A 26,065-nucleotide genomic window follows, 5' to 3' on the forward strand; every position below is an offset into this window, starting at 1 on the left:
TCTTCTTTAAGTTATGTTTATTTAGCAATACGGGTGTATATACATTTATGAGAATCCACCTTTTGAATCCCCTGCAGCAGGAGACATGCATGAGCAGTGACAAGTTGGAATCTGTGCTGCTCAGTGGCCTTCAAGGCCATCCGGCCATCCTGCTTATCACAACAGTGAAACAAAGGATAAGAAAGGGACAGACAAGAAGCAAATCAGTTCACACGGCAGAATCTTTGGGTAGAGACTCTCCGCAGCAGCCAGTGTTAAAACAATCGGGCTCCATAACCAAACGTCTGTTTTATGCCCTCAAAATAGTAACGTTGCCAGCCCTCCCTTGTTCTCTCTTCTTCGTTGGCTGGGATGCCCCTTCCTTCCAGGCGGATTTCTGTTTCACCAGCTTTGTCAATGAACGTCAAGGTGATGGTTGCAAAGTGTCCTAAAAGAGCCAAAGAAAAAAACCCAACATTCAGCAGTGTGACACAACCTGGAGAAACACAGCCAGACAAACTACAGTAATACCTTGGGTTACGAACACGATCCGTTCCGGATTGCAGTTCGTAACCCGAAAAGTTTGTAAGCCGAACGCGACCCGAAGAACCATTTTGCGCATGCGCAAAGTGCGATTTTCGCGATTTGCGCATGCGCAGACCGCACACGCCGCTTCTGCGCACGCACGCGCGGCGGAAACACTTCCGGGGGTGCGCAGTTCGTAACCTGAACTGTTCGCAAACCGAGGTGTTCGTAACCCGAGGTATGACTGTATCTGCTTCTTTCCTGATATGGTTAAGAAAATAAATCTGCTCTTCTTCCCAAGATCGCAATAGCTGGGAAACACTCGACTCTTAACCAATCTACCCTTTAAATATGTCATATCCTCTATGGTAGGGCAGATTCCCAGTAATAAGTATGGCCAATGCACCAGTTGCTGTACAAGCCAAGCAAAAGCATAGCACAACCAAGGCCAAGGCTAGTAACCAACTGAGAAATGCTTGTGCTTTCAAGCATCTTACAAATTAATAATGGGTACCCACTACTAGTACAACATAGTCAGAGTATAGCTGAAACCTAAGTAGTTTTCTACTTTGTTATATGAAGTAGAATAACTTACCCTCTGGCCATGTTTTAAATCTCCACTTCATTGCAATCTGCTTCTCAGGAACCTGGAAAGGAAGGGAAGCCTAGTTATCTACCAGGAATATTTTCACTGGAATACCAAGAGAGTGACAGAGATTATACTGAAAAAAAACTTGGGAGGGGGGGGGGGGTTGTCAACGTTATTTGAGAGTAACTCAGGGTCAAACTACATGTAATGCTTAATGAGTAATGTGCAACTACATCTCTTTTTTCTATAATTAACAAGCGCAACAGAGCTGCACTGTGTAAAGAAAGGAGGTCTATCTATCTATCTTTCTATCTTCCTATCTATCTTCCTCCTCCTTCCTCCTCCAGTCCAGGACTCAAGGCAGCTTATGCAGATAAAATAGAAATAGCCAAAAACATAGTAAAGAAAATCATTCAAATGTAATGAAATATAATTGAAATAGTGTTGAAAATATCCATTAAGAGCACTGACGGCAGCAATAAAAACATCACAAAACCAGCCCTTTCCTCAAAATACCCACTCCTATTGTAGAGAGATTTATTGAGATCAAAATGATCTAAGTTTAGCTACAGTTCACCAAGCTTGCCTTCATAACATTTCTTCTCTGAACCAGACCTGGTTCAGAAATAACCATAGTTCACAAGGATGAAGATTGCTGTGTGTACACCAGGCACCCCCAAACTTCGGCCCTCCAGATGTTTTGGACTACAATCCCCATCATCCCTGACCACTGGTCCTGTTAGCTAGGGATCATGGGAGTTGTAGGCCAAAACATCTAGAGGGCCGCAGTTTGGGGGTGCCTGGTGTACACTGTCTCCTCCCGTCCCCTCCTGCTCTGTGGTGAATAGCCTCCAGGATTTCTTAAACTGATTAGCTGTTACATCTAAACCAGGAAAGCATCATTTTCATTCTGACAGTACAAAGGGGAAGGAGCATAAAGGTACAATGCTTGTGCCTGCCTAATCAAACCAAGTTTGTTATGTCTGAGCTCGGCCAATATTATCCATTTGTTTTTCAAAAAAGGTGTGCATTTCCAGTTAAACCATCAGCAACACAAACTAGTCTATCCAATTTTAGACTTGGTGAGGTAGTACAGGCATTACTACGACTACTACTATTACCGTACTATTATTATTATCATCATTATCTGTACAACACCCTTCATCCAAATATCACAGGGCAGTTCGCAACATAAATGTTCAGAGCATTACAAAAGAAACAGGTCATGGGCTAAAAAGAAGGCACCTCCCAGCTACTGAGCAACAGAAAATGTATTGACAACAGTACTTACTAGTTCAGTGAACTCTCCAGTGACACTGCCATCTAGCAGTTGGAATTTTCCTCCTTTGTCAGCCTCCAAAAAGGCAGGTGAGTGAGTAAAAGCCTGGACCATCTGCAGAAAAAAAAATTATGATCAGTGAGTCAAGTAGCAAGTTGACCCGTTGCATTAAAATGACCATTCCTTCCACCCAATTTGCTGAAACAACAGAAATAGATGCTTGATTCTAGCACTCTGGAATCTGAGTCCTGATTCCAGCACCATCTCCCACTGGGGACGGAGGGACTTTCAAGGATGAAAGTAGCACCTCTTGGCTGCCACTTCATTTCCAAATAAGCAGAAGCGAATGCTCATCTCTGTGGGAGCTTATTTGGAAGTAGGTATCCTGCTGAAAGAACATATAACCCTTTCAGACTGAGAAGAAACAAGGTGACCCATAATCCTTGAAATATTTCCTAGAGGCCTAGAGGTCACTTCTGCTGCAGAGTACCAACCACAACACCCTGTGTGCAAGCTAATAGGAGAAAAATGGGGACGGCGTTAGTCTAAACAACCAGCAGAAATATTTATAACCAAATCTAATCTAAGAAGCGTACAAGGACTTCTCGACTGAAAAGAACCTGTAGGCAGACCTGCAGCTTACCTCTTGCGTAATAAACACTCTATACAGTTCATCTGGAGATGTTAAGAAAACATCCTTCAAGCTTATCTTGCAAGTAGGAATCTTGACTCCTATCGATTTGGATTTAAGTGCATTGCCAGCAACTGGTTCAGTGGTCTAAAAATAGAATAATTTACAACTAAAATTATATATTAACTGCTAGAGTAGCTTATTTTGTTAGCTGATTTACAAACTTACTTTTAAAAAGTACAGCACTCAAAATACAATCTAAAAATTGTGAAAACAATAGAAACTATATGCAATATAAATCAGTACAAGCACAACCTAAAAGCCAGATACAATCCATATAAAACCAGCAAGCAGGGGGGGGAAGTGTATACATGTAACACTGAGGGTATATACCAGGGAGGAATGCAGTGTAATACTATGGCGCTCCCAAGACCCTCAAGCCTTGCTGCACTAGCAGAAATCCTTGGGCAGGCTCACACTAGCAGAGCTGGTGGTTGAATCCCGCTCCAGTTGTGAGTTAAAAGACATGGGAAAATAAAAAAATCTTCACCTGGTAGCTAAAGGTCCACAACGTAGATGCCAGGAAAGCCTCTGCTGGGAAAGAATTCCATAAATGGGGTGCCACCAAGGAAAACACTCTCTCCCTAGGCCACTTGCCTCACTTTGCTAGGTGTGTGTGTGGGGGGGATTTGGAGCAAAATAATTAATCCAGAACCCTGCTAATAAGATGGCTCATTGCCTGCAGCTGCTGCAAGAGCAAGGCACCAACCTGCAGCCACTTTTCTTCCTCACTGGACTCCAGTAGTCCCCAATCTTCAAGATAATTGCAATCTGTTTTTGTTATACTCCCTGAAGAATTTCGGTCCAATTGTATGCCACAGAATATTCACATTCCTATCAAAACTGCTTAGTGCCCAGGGCTACTTCATATGCTACACCGCTAAGTAGGACTGTAAAGTAGCCCTGTGCCTTATTATTCATTCCATCAGAGCAAGGAAATGTTAACCTATAAAACACACCTGGAATCTTGGGCTCTTACCTTCTGTTCCTCTGCTTTGCGTACAGGATGAGGTGGGAGCTCTGACTGTTCACCATTCACTGTGGGTAAGATCATGCCTTGGGTAAACTCTGAAAGGTATTAAAATCTCATTATTCCATGCAAAGCATTTAGAAAGAAACGCAAACCACATTTCCTAACAAACATAGTTGTAAGGAAGCATCATTAAAGGAAGGCAGGATGTCACAGAAAATGGGATGGGAAAGCTACCACACACTTTGATAAATTTATAAAACTAGAACTTTTCAGCTCAGACCTCAAGGAAGATGTACTGAAAGCTATAGCCTACAAATGCTTTTGAGAGCTAGAAAGATGGTCAAACAATAATTACATGATACTAAATTAGAGACATGCAGCCTAAAGTTTGACTGGTAAACTCAGGGCAGGTATATATATTTTTTAGACGACAACTCCAAGTTCTCTAGTGCAGGCATGCACTAATCATGTGGCCCACAAGGCTTTTTTTTCACAGTGATGTGGTGGCAGTTTCCTTGGTGCTACTTGAGACAAATAATCCATAATAATTTCTATCAGCACTGAGATGGAAAACGATAATTCTTCACATCCTTGAACGGAGTCTTGCCTCACCAGATTGACTTTGTTAGACAATCAGATTCATAAGAATGGAGAAGGTCCTTGAGGTATCGCAAGTCCTAAGCTCTTTGCAAGTGATAACCAGTACTTTGAACTGCACTCAGAAACACCCTGATAACCAGTGTAGCTGCTACAGTATGGGACTGATATTCTCCCCAAACCTGCCACATGTTAGAATTTTAGCAGTGGCATTTTGTACTAGCTGAAGCTTCCAAAGAATCTTCACAGGAAGCCCCACAGAGTTCGCTACAGTAATCCAGGAAATATGTAACTAAAGCCCTACACACTCACTCTCCACTGCTCATGCAAAGGAAAGAGACCAGCCCATTGGTCTCTGGCTGCTTCTGCTATCATTTCTGCAGCCCACCCACCACCCTCACCTTTTTGGGGGCTGCATGTCTTCGGTGGGGAGCCTGCTCTACTCAAATAACCTCTCCACAAGATTAAGAAGCCTGAAAGATCAAGGTTCCTTGCTGCAGACATTCAGCCGCCAACATGGGGTTAGGGGGAGTGGTGGGTGCTGCAGAATGAAACAGTGCCAGGGAATGCAGGAGAGGACAAGGCCAGGCTTATTCCCTCTATCCCAGGCATGTCAAACCTGCGGCCCTCCAGATGTTTTGGATTACAATTCCCATCTTCCCCAACCACTGGTCCTGCTAGCTAGGGATCATGGGAGTTGTAGGCCAAAACATCTGGAGGGCCGCAGGTTTGACATGCCTGCTCTATCCCCTTCAGATGAGGGTTAATTGCAGGACAAGGGGAGAACAGGTGAACAGGGCTTAAGATGTATGACAAAGATAGACAAGTTAATTCTAAGCAAACTATTTCTAACAGATTTTGAAACTTCTCCTCCACAAGAACAGCTCTGACTCAACTTTCTTTTACCCCTCTGTACTTACCTGTTTTGAGAGTGCTAATGTAAATTCCCAAAGCACTGCTGATCTGATTTACACCTTCATGCTTCATCAAAGCTAGCAGGTTGGTGTCTGGCTCATCTTTGGCAAGACTAACGCTGATCTGAGAAGAAAAGGAGGGGAGATTCATATGGTTCCAACAGCACATCTGTTTTCACTGCACATACTCTTTCACCCTGTACTGCATCCATCAAATTATTTTTACTTAAAGACGGTAGCTGTTTGTAGATTCGAATGGTAGAAATCAGATACGAACTTATGGGACTTAAAAATAATAAAAAGCTGAAGAGAGATAAAACATGGGACTACTCGGATATCTGATCCCTCTTCAACGAAGCAAAAGTCAGGAAAATAATGTGCAACTGTGTTCTTACCTCAATTTCATCAACATCATTTTCATCCGACAGATTGGGAATCTCCACATATCCCTTATACTTCACACCTGTATTTGAAGTGCCTGTGAAAAGCAATATACTGAATGAATTGCTCAATTTCACTTTCTAACAGCAACTTCTGACATGTTCTGGCATTCTAGAAAACTCTCTAAATTCCCTTTCTCTCTTCATCTGCTTCTGAACTATTTCAAAAGGCTGTAGAAATTCTGCTTTTTAACAATTCAACCTCCAGAACTCTACAAGATCACATTACACAGCTAAAAACAAAGCAGGAAAACTCACCTGTCCAAGCCAGCTTGATATTCCACTCATAGAAGAAAATCAGCTTTCCTTTGCGGTTGTTGATTGAGGCTTCTCCATCCAATTTACTCACTTCTGTCACTTCACAAGTTCCTTCTGCATTCTCTGCTCTAATACCAAGAAGCAAACTTTTCAGTTTCTCTGAAGACCAGTTAGATGCATCTCTTTCAGTCCTAAGAAAAAAACAAAATTCTCAAAATGTAAAAAGGCAGTAATGAACAGCTGGTGCTTTTCAATGCTTCAGAGTTGCAAAGTTAGTTTTCAATGCATTGCAGACATCCTCTTTGTGCCATTCCCTGGAAACGCATGGTATTTGGCTATACAGTACATCTTGAAAAGTGACACTTCCAAAATTGTCTTCTTTTAGGAACACATCAGGAAGAGGGTAACCAAGGGTTTTGACTAACCACTCTGTATACCTCTACACCAGTGGTGGAGAAGGTTAAGGGGTGATATGATAGCCATGTTCAAATATATAAAAGGATGTCATATAGAAGAGGGTGAAAGGTTGTTTTCTGCTGCTCCAGAGAAGTGGACACGGAGCAATGGATTCAAGCTACAAGAAAGAAGATTCCACCTAAACATTAGGAAGAGCGTCCTGACAGTAAGAGCTGTTCGACAGTGGGATTTGCTGCCAAGGAGTGTGGTGGAGTCTCCTTCTTTGGAGGTCTTTAAGCGGAGGCTTGACAGCCATCTGTCAGGAATGCTTTGATGGTGTTTCCTGCTTGGCAGGGGGTTGGACTGGATGGCCCTTGTGGTCTCTTCCAACTCTATGATTCTATGATTCTAACTGCATTTGGCCAGTGGATCAGGGATCAGATTGTTATCTTTCCCACCTCTAGTGGGCTAAGATTGACAGGTGGGCAGAACCACGAACTTGTTGATCACCTGACATCAGATTACCTTTTCTGCTTGCAAGGGTCTTTGCATATCACTTCACAAGACAGCACTTTGAAATGGGTTTCTCATGACCCGCCAATTGCTGAGGCTTGCTAAAATGCTTTCAAAGCAGAATATAGTGCTTTGAAAGGAGCTTCTGAAGAGAAGTCCCTACAAAGTGCTGTCCATTTGAAGCACTTCACATTGAGCTTTTCAGTTGCTAACAAAACTCCCTTTTAGCTAAGCCAGGTTTCTATCTGCTCCACACCTGATGTCATATGATGTTAGGTGTGGGGCAGCTGGGTATAGCATGGACAAAATAAACTTTTTACTTAATTCCCACCACTCAGCAATTAACCAATTATGCCCAATATACATCTATATAATCTGTAAAAGAGGGCTCCAACCATGACTAAGAACCCATACCACCTATTTAACCTTGGCTGATCAATTTCCTCAGCACTATTCTGAATCTGTTACTTTGCTTCAGGAGGATTATGAACCAGGAACAGCTAGACAACATAAGAGTTAGATCTATTGGGAGAAATTCAACATCACACTCTCTTGGTTTTTCCATTAGTGCAAGCATTCCTGCTTGCCAGACAGAGCAATCCCCCCTCTCCTTCCCCCATGCGCTGTTCCATGAGTTCTCCTGACTCTCCAGAATGGACACTGTGTTGGGGGGGGGGCTCACTGCACTAGCAAGAGCTCTGCTGGTGCACAGGGCTAGCTGAATCCAGGCCACTGAAATTAATGTGCATGAATAACTAAGTGCACTAATTTCAATGTATAACTTAGTTATCCAGTCCTATGTTTCTAATACAGTACAATAGGATGGCTCAAGCTTGAGTTATACAAGAGTCATCACACATTGAGCTTACACAGCCCCAAAACTTCCTTCTTGACTCTTAACTTCCTAACTCTGGAGCAAGCAAAGCATCTTGTTGAAGCTCTCACTACTCTAGTAAATTTCAGGCATGGCCAAACTTGGCCCTCCAGCTGTTTTGGGACTACAATTCCCATCATACCTGACCACTGGTCCTGTTAGCTAGGGATGATGGGAGTTGTAGTCCCAAAATAGCTAGAGGGCCAAGTTTGGCCATGCCTGCGTCTAGTTAGATGCAGACAGAATTCCAAGGTCAAATCACACAGACTGTCTCCTGCTGTGGAATCTACCTTTTCATTTCATTAAAAAACCATAGTTTTGGAAAACAATCTGGCAACATGAGAATGGCATCATTCACACTCTTAATGAGTAGTCCAGTCCCAGCAGGTTCCTATATTTCAATGAAAGAACAGGATGTACAGTTCTAGCCAACCCACAGGATTATCTTGAACCACTAGGTGGATAGATGGAGTGAACTCACAAACAGCTGAGATCATAGCAGTTAATCTACCCAAGAGAAGTAACTCGTAACATGACAAAGATTATACAAACAGATTTCCCCTTTCCTGCTCATTAAAATACAAGAACCAAATTCCAATACATCAGGCTTCTGCTTTGAAAACTAATCTAGATAAAATGTTTCTGTAGAATCTGCATGTAAAAACAAAGAGTGCTGCATAAGTTTAAGATGGCTATATGTTTCACAGCTGCTTGAGTGCTGCTGCATTAGCATTACATACCCTTGGAAACTACAGCTTGCTCACCACTGCAGAATGAGCTGCTGGCTCACTTCATACTGCCTATGTCACTGTTTTTTCTTTTTGGCTCCACACCCCCCAAGGTTGGGGCAGGAGGACAGTAGAAACTGCTGCTAACTGGAGAGCTCTCCATGGTTCTAGAGAAGTACACACACCTTCATTGGATATGAATTAACCATGATGCTCAAAAAGACAGGGCATATCTCCCCTGTGGTTTAATTTAACTGGCAAGTTCCCAGAGCAGGGAACATATTTATCCTCCCTCCTTTAAAGTCTCCTGCAGCTGAAAAAATAGCAGCTGCTCACTCATCACAAATTAAGAGCATGGTGATCATGTTTCTAGTTGTCTAAAGATGCAGAAGAGCCTGGATTTAATAAGGAGCAAAAACTGATTGGACTGAAAATCTCAGGGACAGGCTAGACTTGGTAGATATAGTCACAAAAGGATAGGACTGGACTTCTTTATACTAATCCTAAAAGCCGTGGGTTGCTACTAAGGATGGAAGAAGATACCGTTTTCTGTTCCACCCTGTATTTATCGCATGCAGCATTTTCTCCATTCTGCTGCAGTTCATCTTCTGCCAAAACTTACATTATTCGTTTCCCTGTGCGTTGTGGTAAAATTATGTAACTTGCGTATTATAATTACACTGTTGTTACTTTATCCCACCCCATTCATTTCTATGCAAAGGAAAAAGAATGCAAATGTGGGGGGATGGTGGCATAATCGATTACATATAATTTGCAGATGGAAAGCAACAGCAAACACTAGCAACTTCTACTTGGGTTTCATCAAAGGTCTCCAGCATCCCTAAGCTGCTGTTCACAAGAGTCCATACCATAATAAATCAAGGTGTAAAGTGCCATTAACACTTGGTCTTTGCACTGCTGGCAAAATGCCATATTTACATAAGCCACACTGTGCACAGCAGCTGCTTGAAAATATTGTGCACAGCTTACTCCTTACCCAGGTCAGCAAGTGTGGCAATCACATGAAAATATTTCCAATAAGAAACAAAAAATAGAATGCTATACATAATAGCAGATGTACAAGACCAAGTGACAATACGAAGGTATCCTGCATCTGTATGTTTTTCTGGTTCATTTCTATTGGAATAGAAAAATGACTTTCTTACAGCAGCACACAAAAATTATTCTAGTTCAGCACTCTGTCTCCATTCCAATAGTGACTACTGAAAAACTTACACACATGATATGATAGCAACAGCCATCCTCTCTGCTATCAGTGTCCTGCACTCAGGAATACTGCTTCTGTGTTTGGAAGCTCCATTTATATGACAATTGTTGTCAAATCAGCCATGAATTTGTCTGTGGCAGAATTGCTAGTTTGCTTAAGGCAACTTGCGTCACCATTTTTCAAATTAAGACTGATTCCTACCTTGTCATCATTAATTCCACATTAAGGAGGCTATAAATGAAATCCTCCCCATTCTCAAAATGCTCCTGGAACAGTTTCCTTGGATCCCACCACTTCCTGTCTCCCCACTTTCTCCACAACTACCAAACCGCAAATCAGTGTGAAAATTAATCAAACACAGCAACCCAGCTAAACAAAAAGCATGGCTTTGTATGTCAGAAACACAGTAAGCACAAACACACACACCATTAAAAATGGCAAGGCACTTCCTATGCTGGAGAGTGCTTGTGCAGCACCAATTAAGCGTAACACAGGTGGAGGGGCTGCCTCCCTGTTGCAAACTACTTTTTTTCAGCAGGCACTCGCTGGCTTAGCCAGATGCTGCACCTGGCCCCTAGAAAAGACTGCCAACGTTTTTGTTTGTTTCAACCAGTTCCTAGCTCTCTTGCACTTATTAAGCACATCTTGATCTGAAAGAAGTAGCCAGCGATCGTATTTCTTTTTCCATGCCAAAAAGCACCCAAACCAGGCCAGGGAGGTTTCTCTATCTCCCCGCCCCCCCCGACCCTGTAATCTTTTGCCACACATATTTGAGAGTAAGGTCCACCGAACCCGAAGGGAAGTTGCTCCGGCGCGAACACGCATTAGCGGTGGAGAATCTCGTGCGAAGGGGTCAGAGGCAAAAGACAGGAAGAGAGGAGACACGCGTCCCCACAACCGCTGCTTCAAGGATACTGGGCGGCGGGGGTGGGGGTCGTTGTGGGTGTGGCGGTGGCAGCACGGCAGCCCTTATTCGCCCCCAAAGCCCTCAGGGGAAGAGCTGCACCCCTCAAAAAGCACGAGTCACTTCACCGCCCCCCAGCCCCCACCCCCGCCGCCTTCCCTGCCCCCCTCGCCCACCAGTGCCAGTTGTTGACGTTGGTGGCATCCGCGCGCTGCTCAACAATCCAGCGCGGATCTCCCTCTCCCCACTTGGCCATCAGCGCCTCGCCGAAGGACTCGCCGCGTCTGCCTTTGCCCGGCTGGCTGGCGAGCGCCCGTGGCCCTCGCTCTCTCGCCGCGCGCGTCTGGAAGCTACTAGAAGCGCCGCCGGCAGCCGCGCCGCCTCCCAGCTTCCGGCAGCCGCCGGATAACTTCCTTCCGTTGCTTCCCCCCCCCCCGCCGCTCCTTACTCCCCCAGTACCATAGAGGCAAAAGTCGGGGGTGGGGAGGGAGATCTATAAGCGTAACACACAGACACGCGCAGCCTGGGCAGGGGAGGAAACTTACATGAACACCGAGGGAAGGGGGAGGCACGTTATTGGGGCAAATTGCATAGACGTAAAAAACAGAGTCCTATGTTGCCTGCATCGCTTCTGGGTGCCCCCCTCTTCCTGGAGCAAAACTGACAGCTCTCTGTGGGAAATCCAGGATTTGAAGCGAAGCCGTGATTTGGCCAGCGGCCGAGTGTCCCCCAGAAACAAAAGGGGAGCGGCCTCGACCGGCTCTTTCCAACTTAGACCTCGTTTCGCGTGGGAATTAAGTGTTTAAAGACTTAACGCCGTATAAGTGAGCGTCGGGTTGGGGCTGGGAGAGAGGGCGTGGTCTAGAATTTTCTAATCTTTGCTGGGAAGTGTCGCTCTATTTTTGGAGAAAATCCGGCTTCCTTACTGAAATGGAGGAAGTTCACAGCGGAAGTGAAGGACTGCGGTGGTGTGTAACTCTTACTTTTACAGTAATCTCTACAACTCAACCTGTGAGGCACGTAAAACGCTCCCGGAAAGGCCTCAAGAGACACAGGTTCGGACTGGCCTTCCACCGCCATGTCGACGTTCCTTGGAGTGTTTCACCTTGGAGATGCCAAGCTTTAGGAAGACGCCGCCTGCCTGCTTACGCTGGGGTTATTTGGACTCCTGCCTGCTTACGCTGGGGTTATTTGGACTCCAACTCCCGTCATCCTTGGCTGGGGCTGATGGGAGTTGGAGTCCAAAACCACTGAGGGGGTGGGGCAAAGGTTTCCCGCCACGGCGCTGCAGCGTTCGGTCCAAAGCTCATCAATGTCTGGGCTGTGCGTAGGCTTAACATTTGCGCGCCACTCTAAACTTTCCTTACCTCGGTGGCTCCTCCCTGCTTCTGGTTTCTTTCTCACCTTGCCCCTTGTCTGGGCCGGAGCCCTTTCACTCCTAAAACCTAACGAAGCAGCACAGCCCCTTTCAAAAGAAGCGGCGCGTAAACGAAGGAGTTTTGCCTCCGCGGATGCCCCGTAGTGATAGAAGCGGAGCAGGGGAGGAAGGAGAGCGAGAAAGGCTCGGCGCTGAGAGCAGCCCGGCTTCCTACCTGGGAAGCGCAGCCCGAGCCTCTCCCGATGTAAAGCGCCGGCCTGAGAAACAAACGCCGCCGCGCCGCGCCGCGCTCTGTAGTCGAAACCAATGGCTGAGGAAGCAGCTGGAAAACTACCTCTCCCGTGATGCTTTTCGAAAGCAACCGCCTTTCTCTTTCCCTGCCTGAGGAGCCGAGGAACACGGTCCGCAGAAGGGTGCAGGGCCCAGCGCCGAGCATGGACGGGGGACTTGCGTGGTGCTGATCGGATCCCTGCCCGGCTGGTCGTCGCTCCCCGTCCTGGCGGCCCTGCTCCTCCGAGGGTAGGCGGCTGTCTTCTCCCTCGGCGCTTCCTCTGGCGTGATGCTTTCCGAGCGGGGAGGCGTAAGACCGTGTCCTGCGGCAAGTCATCGGGTGGAGATGCACCGGGCTCCTGCTTTCTGCCTCGCCCCTTCCTGGCTCTTGGCCTTGGCCAGAAGAGGTCCCAGCCGGTTATTTCACGCCCCCACCCCACCCCCCGCCAGCAACATTGGCTGCTGCTGTTTATATGGGGTCATGAAGATGGACATCGGGATCTGCCGCCCCTGAGGACGCTGCCGCCTGAGGCAGTCGCCTCACCTTGCTTCATGGGTGGGACGGCCCTGGTCACCCGTGTTGCCTGCTGCTGCCTTACATTCTAGCATGGGCGCCTCTCTCTAATGAGATTGTAGTTTAATATAGGCAGAGAAGCAAGTAATGAAGGAGACACAATGAAAAGAAAGGTTGGGTGGAATGGACTTGCATGTTTCTTAAAGTCATGTTGCAGTTGAAAATTATGGGGAAGATGGGGCTACTGCCCCCCCAGCTGCGGACAAGTGCCCCAGCAGCATCAGTCCGGCCAGAGACAGCTCCCAGCTGCTTTGCCTTCTTGCTTATATTCAGTCCAGGGAGTGGCGCTTCCTGTCAGCTTCCTCCTCCTAGACTCAGCACTGCCCTTATAGAACTGAGCAAGGAAGAGCAGGATCGAGACAAAACTAGAATGAGTTGGCTCTACCTCACACTGGTTTTGGCATGACTTGCTGTTGGGCTTCTTGTCTTCTGGCTTGCCAGCTGCATTGGGCACAATTCACCACTCTCTCTCCCACTAAATGGTGGGAAGTTAAGGCCAAATAGCACAAATAACTGATGCAGATTTGCTTGCAGATTTGTTCTGGCAGCAGGTGTAGGATTGCCTCCTGTGTCATTTCGAGTGGTGTGTTTTTGGTCAGATCGATCAGTTGCCCAATGAAACACAATAAGCTTAACAGTGAGCCAGTAAAAATGGATCAGATGTACCTTGAAGCTGTACTGATTTCTAGCCCTCCATGAATTTAGAGCTATTGCATGCAAATATTTGATTCAGGATTATTAAACTGTGGCATCAAGAAAACAAGTGTAGTGTCTCTGAGGTTACTCTTGATGTCAGTTTTGGCCACATTTCTATGGCTGGTAAATCCGCTTTGCTTTACTTAAAATTAACAGCACAAACTGAGGAGCACTTCTCAAGACACTTCCTAGGCAAAGTGCCACTGAGAGCTTAACCGGAGTTTTTTTTAAAAAAAATATGCCTAGAATTGAGCTGGGACCATTTCACGGTCCTTGCTTTTCCTTATCTGTTTGCTAAGTCCTAAGTTTATTTTGCATATTCCTTGATGGTCAATGCATTTTTTAAAAAACAAAAAACCAAGCATACGGTGTGGGTCTCTTTCTGAGGAGCTTGAACAAATGCAGTTGTATTGTAGGACTTGGCTGTAGACAATGGATTATGTTATGTGCTCTGGGTGGAAACTAGAAGCATGTAGATATGGGTCATGGATAGTGAGGTGGTCAGGGATTATTTCTTAATTGACCAAAGGTAATATAAATGCAGTAAAGAAAAAAGTCTTATTTTCAGATGAACAGAATGAAGGTTGATGAGGAAGAATACTGGCACAGTTCCAAGTGTAAAGCATTTACATTTGATGATGAAGATGATGAGCTCTTTCAGGTACAGTAACTAGGCAGAACAAACTGACAATTCACTATGCAGTGCCTCCTTGCCTTAAATGTTAAGGGAAGCAAAAATCTGCATATAGTGTAGTCTTTTTTAAATTATTGATGGATATCTTTCCTTTGAAGGAATTGAGAAAGTAAAATAAGGAATTGCTATATTTATATGAGGAAGCATCATGTATGATTGAATGTGTATACTTCACAAGATATGTGTCACAGAACTGGGATTCCTGATCATCTCATTCTTCATTCATTAGCAGAACAAGTTTTTAGCCCTAGTGGTTGTGAAGATGTGCTTGAAAGTGAGCTTGCACCTGCAGGTTCAGAAATTTGGTGTTTTGCAAATGCATCTTTCTCTACATCATAGCCTCCAATAGTCCTTACTCCAGATATATATTTCAGTCCTTTCTTGCCACATCATTTTTTCAGAGATCTATTTTTTCCCCCAAATAATTTTTATTCATTTTCCAAATACAAAATCACAAAAAACAAAAACAAAAACTCAAAACAATAAAACAAAACAATAAAACATGAAAAAGAAAAACATCTCAAATCTTATATTATTTACTTAACATTGTTGACTTCCTCAATTCCCCCCTCACTGGGTCCGTTTTAAAATTCCAATTAAGCAGTTTTTATCTTATGTCTTAAATTATTATAACACATTTTATCATTAACACTCAAATATTCTATTCTAGAATCATCACCTATTCTCCAACAATAATTAATCAATTTATCCAAATCAAAAATTATTTTCCCTTCCTTCTATCTTCTATTTCTCCCCTTAGCCTAAAAATCTTTTACCAAGAACTTTCCATAAATTTAAATATTAATTCTTCTATCATGTTGTTGTTGTTGTTTAGTCGTTTAGTCGTGTCCGACTCTTCGTGACCCCATGGACCATAGCATGCCAGGCACTCCTGTCTTCCACTGCCTCCCGCAGTTTGGTCAAACTCATGTTCATAGCTTTGAGAACACTGTCCAACCATCTTGTCCTCTGTCGTCTCTGTCTTCTATCATACTAACATTTAAACATATTAAAACAAATTTAGCCCCCCTTCCCTTGGACTCAGGGTCTCCCAGATTCTTCAGCGAGTTCCATATGTCATTCCAGTTTCGGACCATCTAAATCAATAAAAAAAGTTACTTCCATTATTACCCTTCACCCCACTCCCACCCTGTCCCAGCCTACCCACCATTCTTCCTCAATCATCCCCTGATGCCTCCCCAATTCTTTAAATACTGTAGTATAAAACCTTCTTGCAATAATTCCATTTTCCAGCCCTTTCTCAGTTTTTATTCCCTTTAGGTTCTGACCCCAGGTTGGATCCTGCCCTCCCTCTCTCACTGGGAGGACATTACTCCATGCTGGTTCTTCTTTGGGGACTCCTTGGATCAAACAGATGTTCTGTTCCCCCCTTCTCACTGGGGGAACAATGTTCCATGTATCTTCCTCCTCTTTCTCCTCTTTTTAAATTCAATTACATTGTCCAAGACTGATTATTGTTCCTCCTGCTTGACTTCATTCTCTGTTAGAGTTAATCCTTTTTCTCTGTCCTGGCAATTCTGATTCCTTTCACGCCATTCACACAACTGTATATTACTTTCACGCAACAATATATTATTTTGCTGCAATTCATCTCTCAAGTCCAAAAGCAATTCCAAAAGTTCCTTCTGAAAGTCCAGGCCATCAGGTGATGTTATGGCTACAGGCATCCTGTTCATCTCAGATTTCATGGGAACAGAGCAGAGCAGGAAGTGGAGCAGATTGTATTTCCAAAAACATCAAAGACCGAGTTTATATCCAAACTGGTTATAGTCTCATTTTTAAATTCTTCTTCGTGTCCTAAAATTCTTGTGTCCATTTGTGAAAAGAGCAATTGTCAAACTTCTTATACACAGCCTTATATTTTACACTCTCTTCACAATTGACAGTTCTCAGGCCCCAAAGAGATAAACAAATTCCTTTCTATTGTGATGTCATAATGGCGGCTTGCTGATTCCTACAGGGACCTGACTTCAGCTTCCAGGGGGATTTTCCCCAGTCCAAATAAAAAAATTTTTTGCAGGGATTTTAATAAATTTAATCCTTCTCCCCTTTACCCTGCCTCCGGGGGAAGGGTAATTTGGTAATTAATAGGTTCCTTTCAATTTTTGGCTATAGGCAAATTAACTGCATTACAGTCCTCTCAATGGGGGAGATCGACTTCCTGTTTAAATCTCCTCCTGTGGCCAATTCATTCCATTTTTTTTAAAAAAAAATTCTTGAATTTCTCCCTTTACTCACGGTATCCAATGTCTTCAATTTTTTTCCAATTTTAAGGAAGAACCGATCGCTGTTGCCTGGCAGGATCACAGCTTCATGCCTCCGAGATAGCTATGCTCCGTTGCGCTGCATTAGCTCAAACCCCCCTGCTCTCTTGCCGCCCCAAAATAGGCAAGCCAAGGGAGGGGGGAGCTCGCTTCTGGCGTCTGCCGGATCCATGTCCCCGAAACGCTCGATTCGGGGTTTCTTCTGGGGGGCCGCTGCGCTGAAGCAGTTCCCCCTTGCCTCGGGAGCACCACGTTCTCCTCAGCTGAGGAGAACGGCGCCCGCCATTGCTGCACATTCGGCCGGAAGTCCTCAAAGATCTATTTTACAGCTACTATATTGTTTACTGCCAAACTATTTTAATGTCTTACAAAAGTTGAAAAATGGGTACCCAATAAAACAATGTAATAGTGCTGCAAGGCAAATATGCCTCATTTTAAATGAGGTGTGAACTTGACTTATAACATTCTTTCACAATTTGCACCTGGTACATAAGGATTTGTTTGATGTTTTGTGGGTGGCATGTATCTATAACACTTTTTTTCCTATATTTTGAAATGAATATTTTAGATTCTAAAAACTATTTAGAGGTCTTTTGTTGAGTAAGTGGTATATAAATTTTGATGGATAAATAAATTCAGCTTGTGTACAAACATAAAATACATCTGTTCTTGGGATACCGGTTCTTTAGAATGAAAGTGTACAGTCTATCTGGGTAAAATAGGGCTTGCCTTCATTTTCACTTTGGTTTTGTTCAAAGCTGAAGGAGTCGAAACGAACAGTGAACAGTCTCCGAGATATTGTAGATGATGACGATGATCTTGAGAAGTTCAGCTGGAGTGGGGAGCCTGTGGGCAGTAAGTGGAGCAGAATGTTTTTGCATCTATCACCCATTCTTTGATTCTGTATTTGATTATTGCTGCCCTCTGTCAAGTAACATCTCATTAGAGCTACACCTACTAGGAAATATGGCCTACTGAGATTTAGTGTGCTTAACGTTGAGCAGGAAAGGTAATGGTTTCATGCAATACCATAATTGTTTATATTGCCTATTTAATTGTGTGCTTGAATTCCCCCTACCCCTGTTTCTGATAAGTGGAAAGTGTGGAAACAAGGACAAACAAATGCAGGGAGTAAAATGACTGCTTCTTTCACGAACAAATAGGTTGATGGTACATTAGGGGGGAATCCAAACAATGGTGTGTTTTGTGAAAACTTGGCTTGTTCCCTCCACTCATTCTTCACTGCTTACTCCAAATCCTGAGTGCATCATTCCTATGAGCCTCCCTATCAAAGAATTTCCCATGAAGGTAGTCTGTGCTTTGAATATTCCTGATTTTCCTCTGTTTTCCATATGTTTTCCAACAAAGAGAGTTTTTAAATATCAAGGGTAGTTTGCTTTAGAAAAGCAAAACATCAGAGCTAGGCCCAAAATCGTGTATTCCAGAATCAATAACCCTTCTCTGCTCTAGAATTTTAAAGGCCTCATCTTGTGCTTGCTAGAGAATTTGCTCAGATTGTGCTCTCTCGCTCTCTCTCCATAGGCATTTCCTGGTCAATCAAGGAGACCGCCTCCAGCAGCAACAATACTGCTGAGGGGAAAGACTTGGGTGGGCAAAGAGGCTCTTTTTCGTATGGAGCATTTCCCAAACAAGCATCTTCTTACTCACTGAGTAGCTTTTTCAAAGGTAGGACCTTTATTGGGACTTAGAATCACAGAATTGTAGAATTGGAAAGTACCTTGCGAGTTTTCTAGTCCAACCCCCTGCAATGCAGGAATCTCAGGTAAAGCATCCCTGACAGATGGCCACCTATCTGCTTAAAAGTGTCCAAGGAAGGAGAGATCACTAGCTGCCAAGGGAGTTCATTCCACTGTTGAACAGCTCTTACCATCAGAAAGTTCTTCCTGATATTTAGTTGGAATCTCCTTTCTTGTGACTTGAATCCATTGGTTCAGGTCCTACCCTCCAAAGCAGGAGAAAACAAGCTTGCTCCATCTTCCATGTGACAGCCCTTCGATATTTGAAGATGGCTATCATATCCCAGGCTAAACATACCCAACTCAACCATTCCTCCTATGGCTTGGTTTCCAGACCCTTAATAATCTTGGTCACCCTCCTCTGCATATGATTCAGCTTGTCAATATCCTTCTTAAATTGTGACTCCCAGAACTGGACACAGTATTCCTAGATGTGAAATGGGTTTTCAGTGCCTTAGCCTTTCTTACTTGCTCTTTTCTTTTCAGGAAGAAACAAACATGGGAGCTTTCAGTCACTTTCAGATGGTAAGAATCTAGATCTTTGTCCCCAGATTGCTTGAGTGGTCGGCTTCTCCTTGCACAACACAGTGGAAATTGGCTCCACTTTCTCCATTTCCCTGGCTAAAATTCTGACCATCTCTCCTTGAGTACTGCAGCCTGCTTCTTTCTGTCTTTCCCTTCCCACCACAGTACTTCCATCCCTATTCAGAGCCCTACTTCCCAAACAGAATATATGGGAAGGTAGCTAACAGAGAGTAGCCTCAGAGATCATTATATAACTTTACCTTGAAGCTGGCACTCCTTGCTCCTTTTTGGCTTTTAGAAAGAAGGTGATAAGTTGTGTTTGTTGCAGTTTAGTCATCCAGGATTTTCTTTCTGATGTTTTTACAACTTCGGGTTGTAACTGGTGCTGTTTTTTTAGCTACTTGGTGGACCAAAATGACATGGAAAGGAGGGCTCTAAATTCTGGGTTTGTTTTTTTTTAAAAAAAAATGCTGTCATTCTCTCTTCAGCTCTTACAGACACAGGATCTAAAAGTTACGCCCCAGAACTGCGCAGACCAAAAGCAGACTACAAGGTAGGTGTATTTTTGGAATCCTGGATTAAGGACAACATTATGGGGTGAAAGGGTTTGAAGTTGCAAACACTCCTCTTCTTCTCCAAGGGCTGTCCTCTGGATGCTCACTCCAAAACATGCAGAGACTAGGGCTGTGATGCTGTGCATGCTTATTTGAGTGTAAGCCTCAATGAACATATTTGGATGATGTCAGGAGGGTTACAGCACAATCCTGTGCGTGTTCCACTCTGTTCAAGTGGGACTTGCCCCCAGGTACTTGTTCACAGAATTGCTGTCTTAGAAGCTCTCTACCTTTAATAAGCAAGGAAATCCTTTCTAGTGGGCGGAAAAGGAAAGTGGGGAATCATGCTCCTGCATTGTCCCTTTTCTGGAAACTGCCATTATAACAATGTATTAATTTTGTCCATTTAAATAATGGATAGCAAATCTCACTGAACATGTTGACATCAGGGACGGCTAACATATAGTGGGCATCAACCTTTATTTTATTTTTTTACATTTATATCCTGTCTTTCACCCAGCCTGGAACCCAGGATGGCTTACACGTGGTTTCCAGGCAGTTTCTGCACTGATCAGACCCAAACCTACTTAGCTTCTGCAAGGTGGTAGCCTCATGGGGCCTTCAGACCATACCCAGGGACCATGCAGCTCTTTGACTTTCTTTCACCGTCAGTGACCAGCAGCATAGCCTGGCACAATACACATTCAGTTTTAAGCCAATCCTAATGCATGGCAGACCATATGCACCCTCCCCCCCCCCCAGGCTTGCAGTCCTTTACTTGCAGAACATCTTAAATATGTCATCCCTCCCACAAAACTGTCCTCACAGGCTGTGGCTGATTTTATTGTGCTGTGTTCCAGACCTGTCTTGGGTGCTTTTGCATCCAATACTAGTTGCAAATGACTCCTATGAGTCATTTGATGGGATGCAAGCAATGTTGCTTTTTGCACCCCACTGTTGGGGTATCTCAATCATACCTATAAGACGAAGGAGTTTGTCCGAATCTGTGCCTCTCAAAATGTTTTGAGTGTTAAAGGCATCATGGTTTGCTTTTCTTACATTTCAGGATTACAGCAGTGACTGGAGCCCTAAAGACACAGTAAGACGGCTGCAGAGAGGCAAGGTGAGACTATTCTTCCCTGCTTCTGAAAGGGCCAGCCTTTGAATTTTTGGGTGGTGCCTCCCATGCATATTGTTTCTTCTGCTCATGCATGTCAACACTGGAGATGCGGCTGTTGGCGGCTTTTCAGAGTTCTCTGTAAAGAACAGCCCTGTAATTTCCCTGTCTGAAAAGGAGGAGTTGAGGTCCTGCAAATGTTAGGAATGCCGGGGGGATTATAGCAGAGGCAGCAGACTCTGCTCCGCAATTGAAGCATGTCCCAAATGGCAAGAGATAATATGTTATTTCACTGACAGCTTTGGAGCAGGTATCCTGAGAAAGCATCCATAGATCTGGTGCTGGGCTCTTGATGCTTTCTGTTGGTAGATCAAAGGGGAAATAAGATATTTTTGGTGAATATAGAGGTAATACACAAGTCGCTCCTGGCTGCTTTAGAACTGGCGATGAGCTGATATGCCACACAACATCTGTGTTTAGGAAACCTTTCTGTAACCTTTAGAAAGTGAATTCTTTGTTCCATTTTAGTCTTAGAGGTCAGGATCAGAAAATAGGAGTATAAGAAAGGAAAGTCCGCATGGGGCTATAAAGGCAACCTCCAGCTCATTATCAGCACTGTAGATTTAGACTTTTTATAACTACCGCCCACTAATGCATCTTTCTTGATGGTTAAATTTCCTTACCGCCCACCAGCGCTTGATGGAAGGAGGATTCATCTTGTGTCGTAGAACCCCCTACCGCCCACCTAGAATCCTGAAACGCCTGCTAGTGGGCAGAAGGGACCAGATTGACAACCCCTGATTTAGACAGTGGGTTCCTAACAAAGACTGCGGAGTGATCTAAGGCCTGCAGTTGGGCTAGAATGACCAAAATGCTTTTTCTGAAAGAGGATTCCTGTTGTGCAAATCCCCAATAACAACTACATCCCAGTGTGTGACTGCTCACATTGCAAATTCATAGACATAGAAGCACATGATAAGCTGTTTGTCTTGGTGGCTCAGAATAATTTTAATTGTTCCAAGACTACCACTCTGGCAACAAAGGCTTCCATTGATGTGTCTTGGCTCCTGAACTGCATGGAGAACAAATGACACATACAAATTATTAACCAAGTGCAGCTCCGCTTCTGAGGAGTTTTATGATGAGCCACCTGTGTTGCTGCCTGTAAGCAGATCTCCACTCAGATAATCCAGGTTCCTCTCTAATCCTTCCATTTTTGTCATTCCGTTCTAGATCTGCTCACTGGAGAGGTTTCACTCGTTACAAGACAAGCTGCAGCTACTGGATGAAGCTGTTGCCGTGCATGATGGGAATGTCATTACAGCCGTAAGTGCTGTGACGTAGGGCAGAACAGGATGGGGGATACATGGCTACAGCCTAGTATGAACCCATTAACTTCTGTTTCTGTGGCCATTTGCATTTGAATGTGGGGGGTTTTACAATAAGTTTTCATATATTGGTTCTAATTAACTGGAATTGAGTTTCAGATACTGGTTTCATTGATCATTGGAAATATTAGGTTGCATTTTAGGAGACAAGGCATTTCCTCAACTTCCCTTGCCTCCAAGGATATGAGATATAAATGAACCTTATGAAGCTCTTTGAATATTTTCCCTGAAATTTCCCAAGGTCCAGATGCCATGTAAATGTTTAGGTTTCTATCGCAGCAGAAAAATACAAGTGTGCTTTTTCATATACAAGGTTCCACCATAAGTGACCTCCCAGTTAGGTTAATGAGATGGGAAAGATTATTGCCCTGACACCTTTGAGACTTTCTGCCTGGCTAGTTGATTCTCCTGGGTTTTGTAGGCCACTGGCTTTACCATCTATATGAAATCAGTTTCTCTCCAGTTCTGGGCAGATACCACAAATCAAAACATTTTTTGTGAATCTAACTATTTGAATTCCTGCATTGCAGGAGTGGGTGACCCCCCTGGGTCCCTTCCTACTCTACAATTTGATTATTATATGAACTGCACTGTGACTGTAATAAAATGTGAATTTTAGTAAATCTCACTTCATCTAACTATCGTCCACAAAAACCTACCTGAGATATTGTAGCATTTCCTAAAAGTGCCAAATCTTTGTTAGATGCCTAGAAACCTTTTTTTATTCGTAAGTTTGTCAGTCTTTGTGAAGTTGTTTCTTTCTTTGCCCCCTATCTCGTGCTCCATTTCCCCAAAGGTAACTACCCTACTACTTAAATATAAAGCAGATTAGTATAAAGTACAGCTAGCACCAGAGAGACTTCCAGCTGTTCCATCTGCTTCCTAAGCAACCATTTCCAGTTATGCCTCAGGATTGTGGCAGAAAATAAGCACCTTGTTGTCCATTTTCTTTCAGATCCTAATATTTCTGAAGAGAACCTTGAAGAAAGGTATGCATGCCTGAAAAGTGGCTAGGCCCAGTGGCAGGGGGCCAGGGCAGATTGGCTGCCTTTCCAGACCATTAAGATTACTGCTTTTTTTTGCCTTCTTATCACAGCATTTGTGTTCATAATTTTAGTGCCAACAACTAGAAGCTTTGCTTGGAGTGGGAGGGGAACAGCCTTGCTGCAGAGGTTGACTATAGCTGCACTTTGCTAAGCATGGAGAGATTGGGGGATGAGGATTGTTGTCACTCAGCAACAGAGATCTGATGAGTACCATTTGTGCATCACATTCTAAACCAGGCTTCCTCAACCTCGGCCCTCCAGATGTTTTTGACCTACAACTCCCATGATCCCTAGCTAGCAGGACCAGTGGTCAAGGATGATGGGAATTGTAGTCTCAAAACATCTGGAGGGCCAAGGTTGAGGAAACCTGTTCTAGACAGCATTATTGCAGCTCACATATTGGGAGGGAGTGGCGGGTGGAGAAGGGAGCTGCACTTCCTTTGGGATGGTGGGAAAATGCAATTTATTCACTATGGAAATGGTGCCTTGACACAGACATTTGGGATTCAAGTCAGCCACTGAGTTGACAAAAGGCTGCCTCAGGTGACTGATTAGCACTGACGTTTGGATTCAGTGCCCAAAATCAATAACTTAACTAATCCAAGATGGCCACAATTTAGGCTTTCACCTGTGCTGACAAACCATATGATGACAATTGTGTGCATCCCAGACCATTAGCCATTATTGGAAATGAAATCTATTAAGATAAAAAAAAGTGCTGTGCCATCTTCCTGCTACGGTAGTACCTGATGTGAATGAGAATGATTCACTCCTGACCAGGCCAGTCAAGCACTTCTTCTCTGTTCATCCAGAAATCCTGTTCAGAGAGCTGGAGCTGCGGCAGGTGGCCCTGCGTCATTTAATGCACTTTCTCAAGGAAACGGGGGACCAAAAACTCCTCCTGGACCTGCTGAGGTAAGATCCCACTGGAGCAATTATTGTTTTGCAGGGCAGTTTTCCTGTCAAGTAAAATGTATAAAAATGCATATGCTAGAGTCAAGTGTACATAGAAACTCTTATATAAGTGAAAATAAGATACAATGATGCATTATATTCAGAGCAGCTGTTTTGTGAGAATGTGTATATTGGGCGTATTTTGGGCAAATATAGAAAATTTGTCTATTAGCAGAAATTCACAGTCAAATGCTGATGAATTTTCATGAGGGCTCAAAAAAAATCACAAACTAATGTGAAAATCTGGGGAACTGAATTTTAAGAAGGGAAGAATGAGAAACTGAAATGGAGAGATTTGTCCATCCTTAGTGCTTCGCAGGACTGATGCTTGTTTTACCTCTGCAGGTTCCTGGACAGGACAGAGGAGGTTGCAGTGAGTAGCCTATCCATCATGCCCTGGCTCACTTCTTATTTGTAGGAAACAAGGATGTCCTGAGACATCCACTCAGGCCCGACCCCAGCAGACTGAAGCAGCTGCCTCAGGTAGCAGAATTCCATGGGGTGGCACCCCCACAAGCATTCCTGCTGCTGCCAGGGTTGCAGAATGGCTTCTGGTGGGATCTTGCCAGAAGCCACAGCCACATAACCCCAGTAAGCGAGGCTTCAGCTGCAGGGAGGCGGCAACACCTCCCCATTGCACCTCAGTTGGCGAAACGGGACGGGCCACCCCTGCATCCATTCAGTATATATTTACTCTGCACATCCCACTAGTTTAAGTCAACCCTTCTTGAGCCTGCTGTGTGTGTCTGTTCCTGCCTTCTCCAGTTGACACAGTACCGTGAGCACCTGATGATCCAGGACGTGGAGAAACGAAAGGAGTTTCTGAAAGGTTGCGTTGGGTAAGTAGGTTATGCAGACATTAGTTTTTACAGGATGAAATGAGTTTGAGCCCTAGAGGTGAGGTGATTGCCAGTAAGCAGAATGGCCTTACAGTTCCCACAAACCAGGAAGGGGAAGAGCAATGAAGAAGACCTTTAAAATTTAGAAAAATTGTGAGGGGACATGACAGCAGTCCCTAACATTATGTTAGATGTGAAGAAATGAATAGAGAGGCATTTTTCTCCCTCTCTCCTAGTACTAGAACCCAGGATCATCCAGTGAAGCTGAACAGTGGTAGGTCCAGGACAGACTAAAGTAGGATTGTGGAATCTGCGGCTTCCAGTTGTTGTTGGACTCTTTAACTTCCACCAGCCCCAGTCAATAGGACCAGTGGTCAAGGATGATGGGAGCTGTTGTCCAGCAACATTGGGAGTGCCAGAGATCCCCCAACCCTGTTGAAGATTTTAGGGCCAATCCCTGGCATTTCCCAGTAGGCCAAAAAATGGAAAGCAGCTCATTTTTAGGGTGGGAAGGGAGCTCCAAAAATAACCACCAACGTAGTTCATAATATACTCTTCAACATTGTCATGCACAACCACCCAGTTGGAACTAAGGATGGACAAAATCAGCAAACCTTCTATATATAAAGGGAGAAATCCAAAACTGAAGAGAAACTCTTCTCTAATTTAGGTTACCATTTTCATTGGAAGATGCTGCTCATGTTCAAGACCATTATACGCTTCTGGAGAGGCAGATCATCATCGAGGTAAGGTCTCTTGCTCCGCCTTTGGGCACATGTGACTGGGAATTCTCCCTCCTGACTCTGATCTGTTTGTTGTAATACCAAAGCTTCCTACTTGGATTGAAAAGGGGGGGAAATTACTAGGGGCTTGGCTTAATCAAGCAAGTCACATCTAGGATGTAGGATGGCTTCCTTGCCATAGCCATCATGATAGATGCTGAGAGACTGTTTAGCCTTCAGGTCATGGTGATAACTTACAGCCCTGCACCAGTTTATAAGACTTGGCTGTAAAGATTACTAGTCTTGCTTAAAAGAAACAACCTGAAACTCCTACTGTTATTAAGAATAAGTAATATGCCACGGGAAGCCCGTCTTTTT

The 26,065-nt window shown here is 44.1% G+C and overlaps 2 protein-coding genes across 3 annotated transcripts in view; one reads left to right on the forward strand and one right to left on the reverse strand.

Moving 5' to 3' along the window:
- On the reverse strand, positions 1–12,572 carry AHSA1 (activator of HSP90 ATPase activity 1). Of its 2 annotated transcripts, none has more exons than XM_035108014.2 (9): positions 12,481–12,572; positions 6,246–6,436; positions 5,943–6,025; positions 5,554–5,671; positions 4,043–4,131; positions 3,016–3,150; positions 2,385–2,486; positions 1,100–1,151; positions 1–427 (listed from the first exon to the last, which is right to left on the reverse strand). In XM_035108014.2, the coding sequence occupies exons 4-9, from the start codon at positions 5,618–5,620 to the stop codon at positions 255–257; spliced, it is 618 nt and encodes a 205-aa protein (XP_034963905.1). In that variant the 5' UTR covers positions 5,621–5,671; positions 5,943–6,025; positions 6,246–6,436; positions 12,481–12,572; the 3' UTR covers positions 1–254. The 2 variants fall into 2 exon arrangements, with proteins under 2 accessions (XP_034963905.1, XP_034963897.1); XM_035108006.2 differs by lacking the exon at positions 12,481–12,572 and adding an exon at positions 11,065–11,269.
- VIPAS39 (VPS33B interacting protein, apical-basolateral polarity regulator, spe-39 homolog) overlaps positions 12,545–26,065 on the forward strand; it is a 21,010-nt gene continuing 7,489 nt past the window's right edge. The window contains exons 1-13 of the mRNA XM_035107997.2: positions 12,545–12,785; positions 14,375–14,467; positions 17,544–17,640; positions 18,328–18,471; positions 19,029–19,067; positions 19,556–19,620; positions 20,688–20,744; positions 21,972–22,064; positions 23,082–23,115; positions 23,985–24,087; positions 24,472–24,499; positions 24,892–24,965; positions 25,636–25,711. Of these exons, the coding sequence (XP_034963888.1) occupies positions 14,375–14,467; positions 17,544–17,640; positions 18,328–18,471; positions 19,029–19,067; positions 19,556–19,620; positions 20,688–20,744; positions 21,972–22,064; positions 23,082–23,115; positions 23,985–24,087; positions 24,472–24,499; positions 24,892–24,965; positions 25,636–25,711 (903 nt within the window). The 5' untranslated portion in view covers positions 12,545–12,785. The remainder of the gene's footprint in view (positions 12,786–14,374; positions 14,468–17,543; positions 17,641–18,327; positions 18,472–19,028; positions 19,068–19,555; positions 19,621–20,687; positions 20,745–21,971; positions 22,065–23,081; positions 23,116–23,984; positions 24,088–24,471; positions 24,500–24,891; positions 24,966–25,635; positions 25,712–26,065) is intronic.

This window comes from Zootoca vivipara, chromosome 1, assembly GCF_963506605.1.
Source record: "Zootoca vivipara chromosome 1, rZooViv1.1, whole genome shotgun sequence".
NCBI classification, from domain to species: domain Eukaryota; kingdom Metazoa; phylum Chordata; class Lepidosauria; order Squamata; family Lacertidae; genus Zootoca; species Zootoca vivipara.

Bases quoted from the DNA above. Each gene is read 5' to 3' on its own strand.
- AHSA1 (XM_035108006.2), bottom strand. From the start codon at position 11,144: ATGGCCAAGTGGGGAGAGGGAGATCCGCGCTGGATTGTTGAGCAGCGC. The intron at 6,026-6,245 runs GTGAGTTTTCCT...TGCTTTTCACAG, and splicing joins TATCAAGCTGGCTTGGACAG to GCACTTCAAATACAGGTGTG. The intron at 5,672-5,942 runs GTAAGAACACAG...TTTTCTTCTCAG, and splicing joins ATGATGTTGATGAAATTGAG to ATCAGCGTTAGTCTTGCCAA.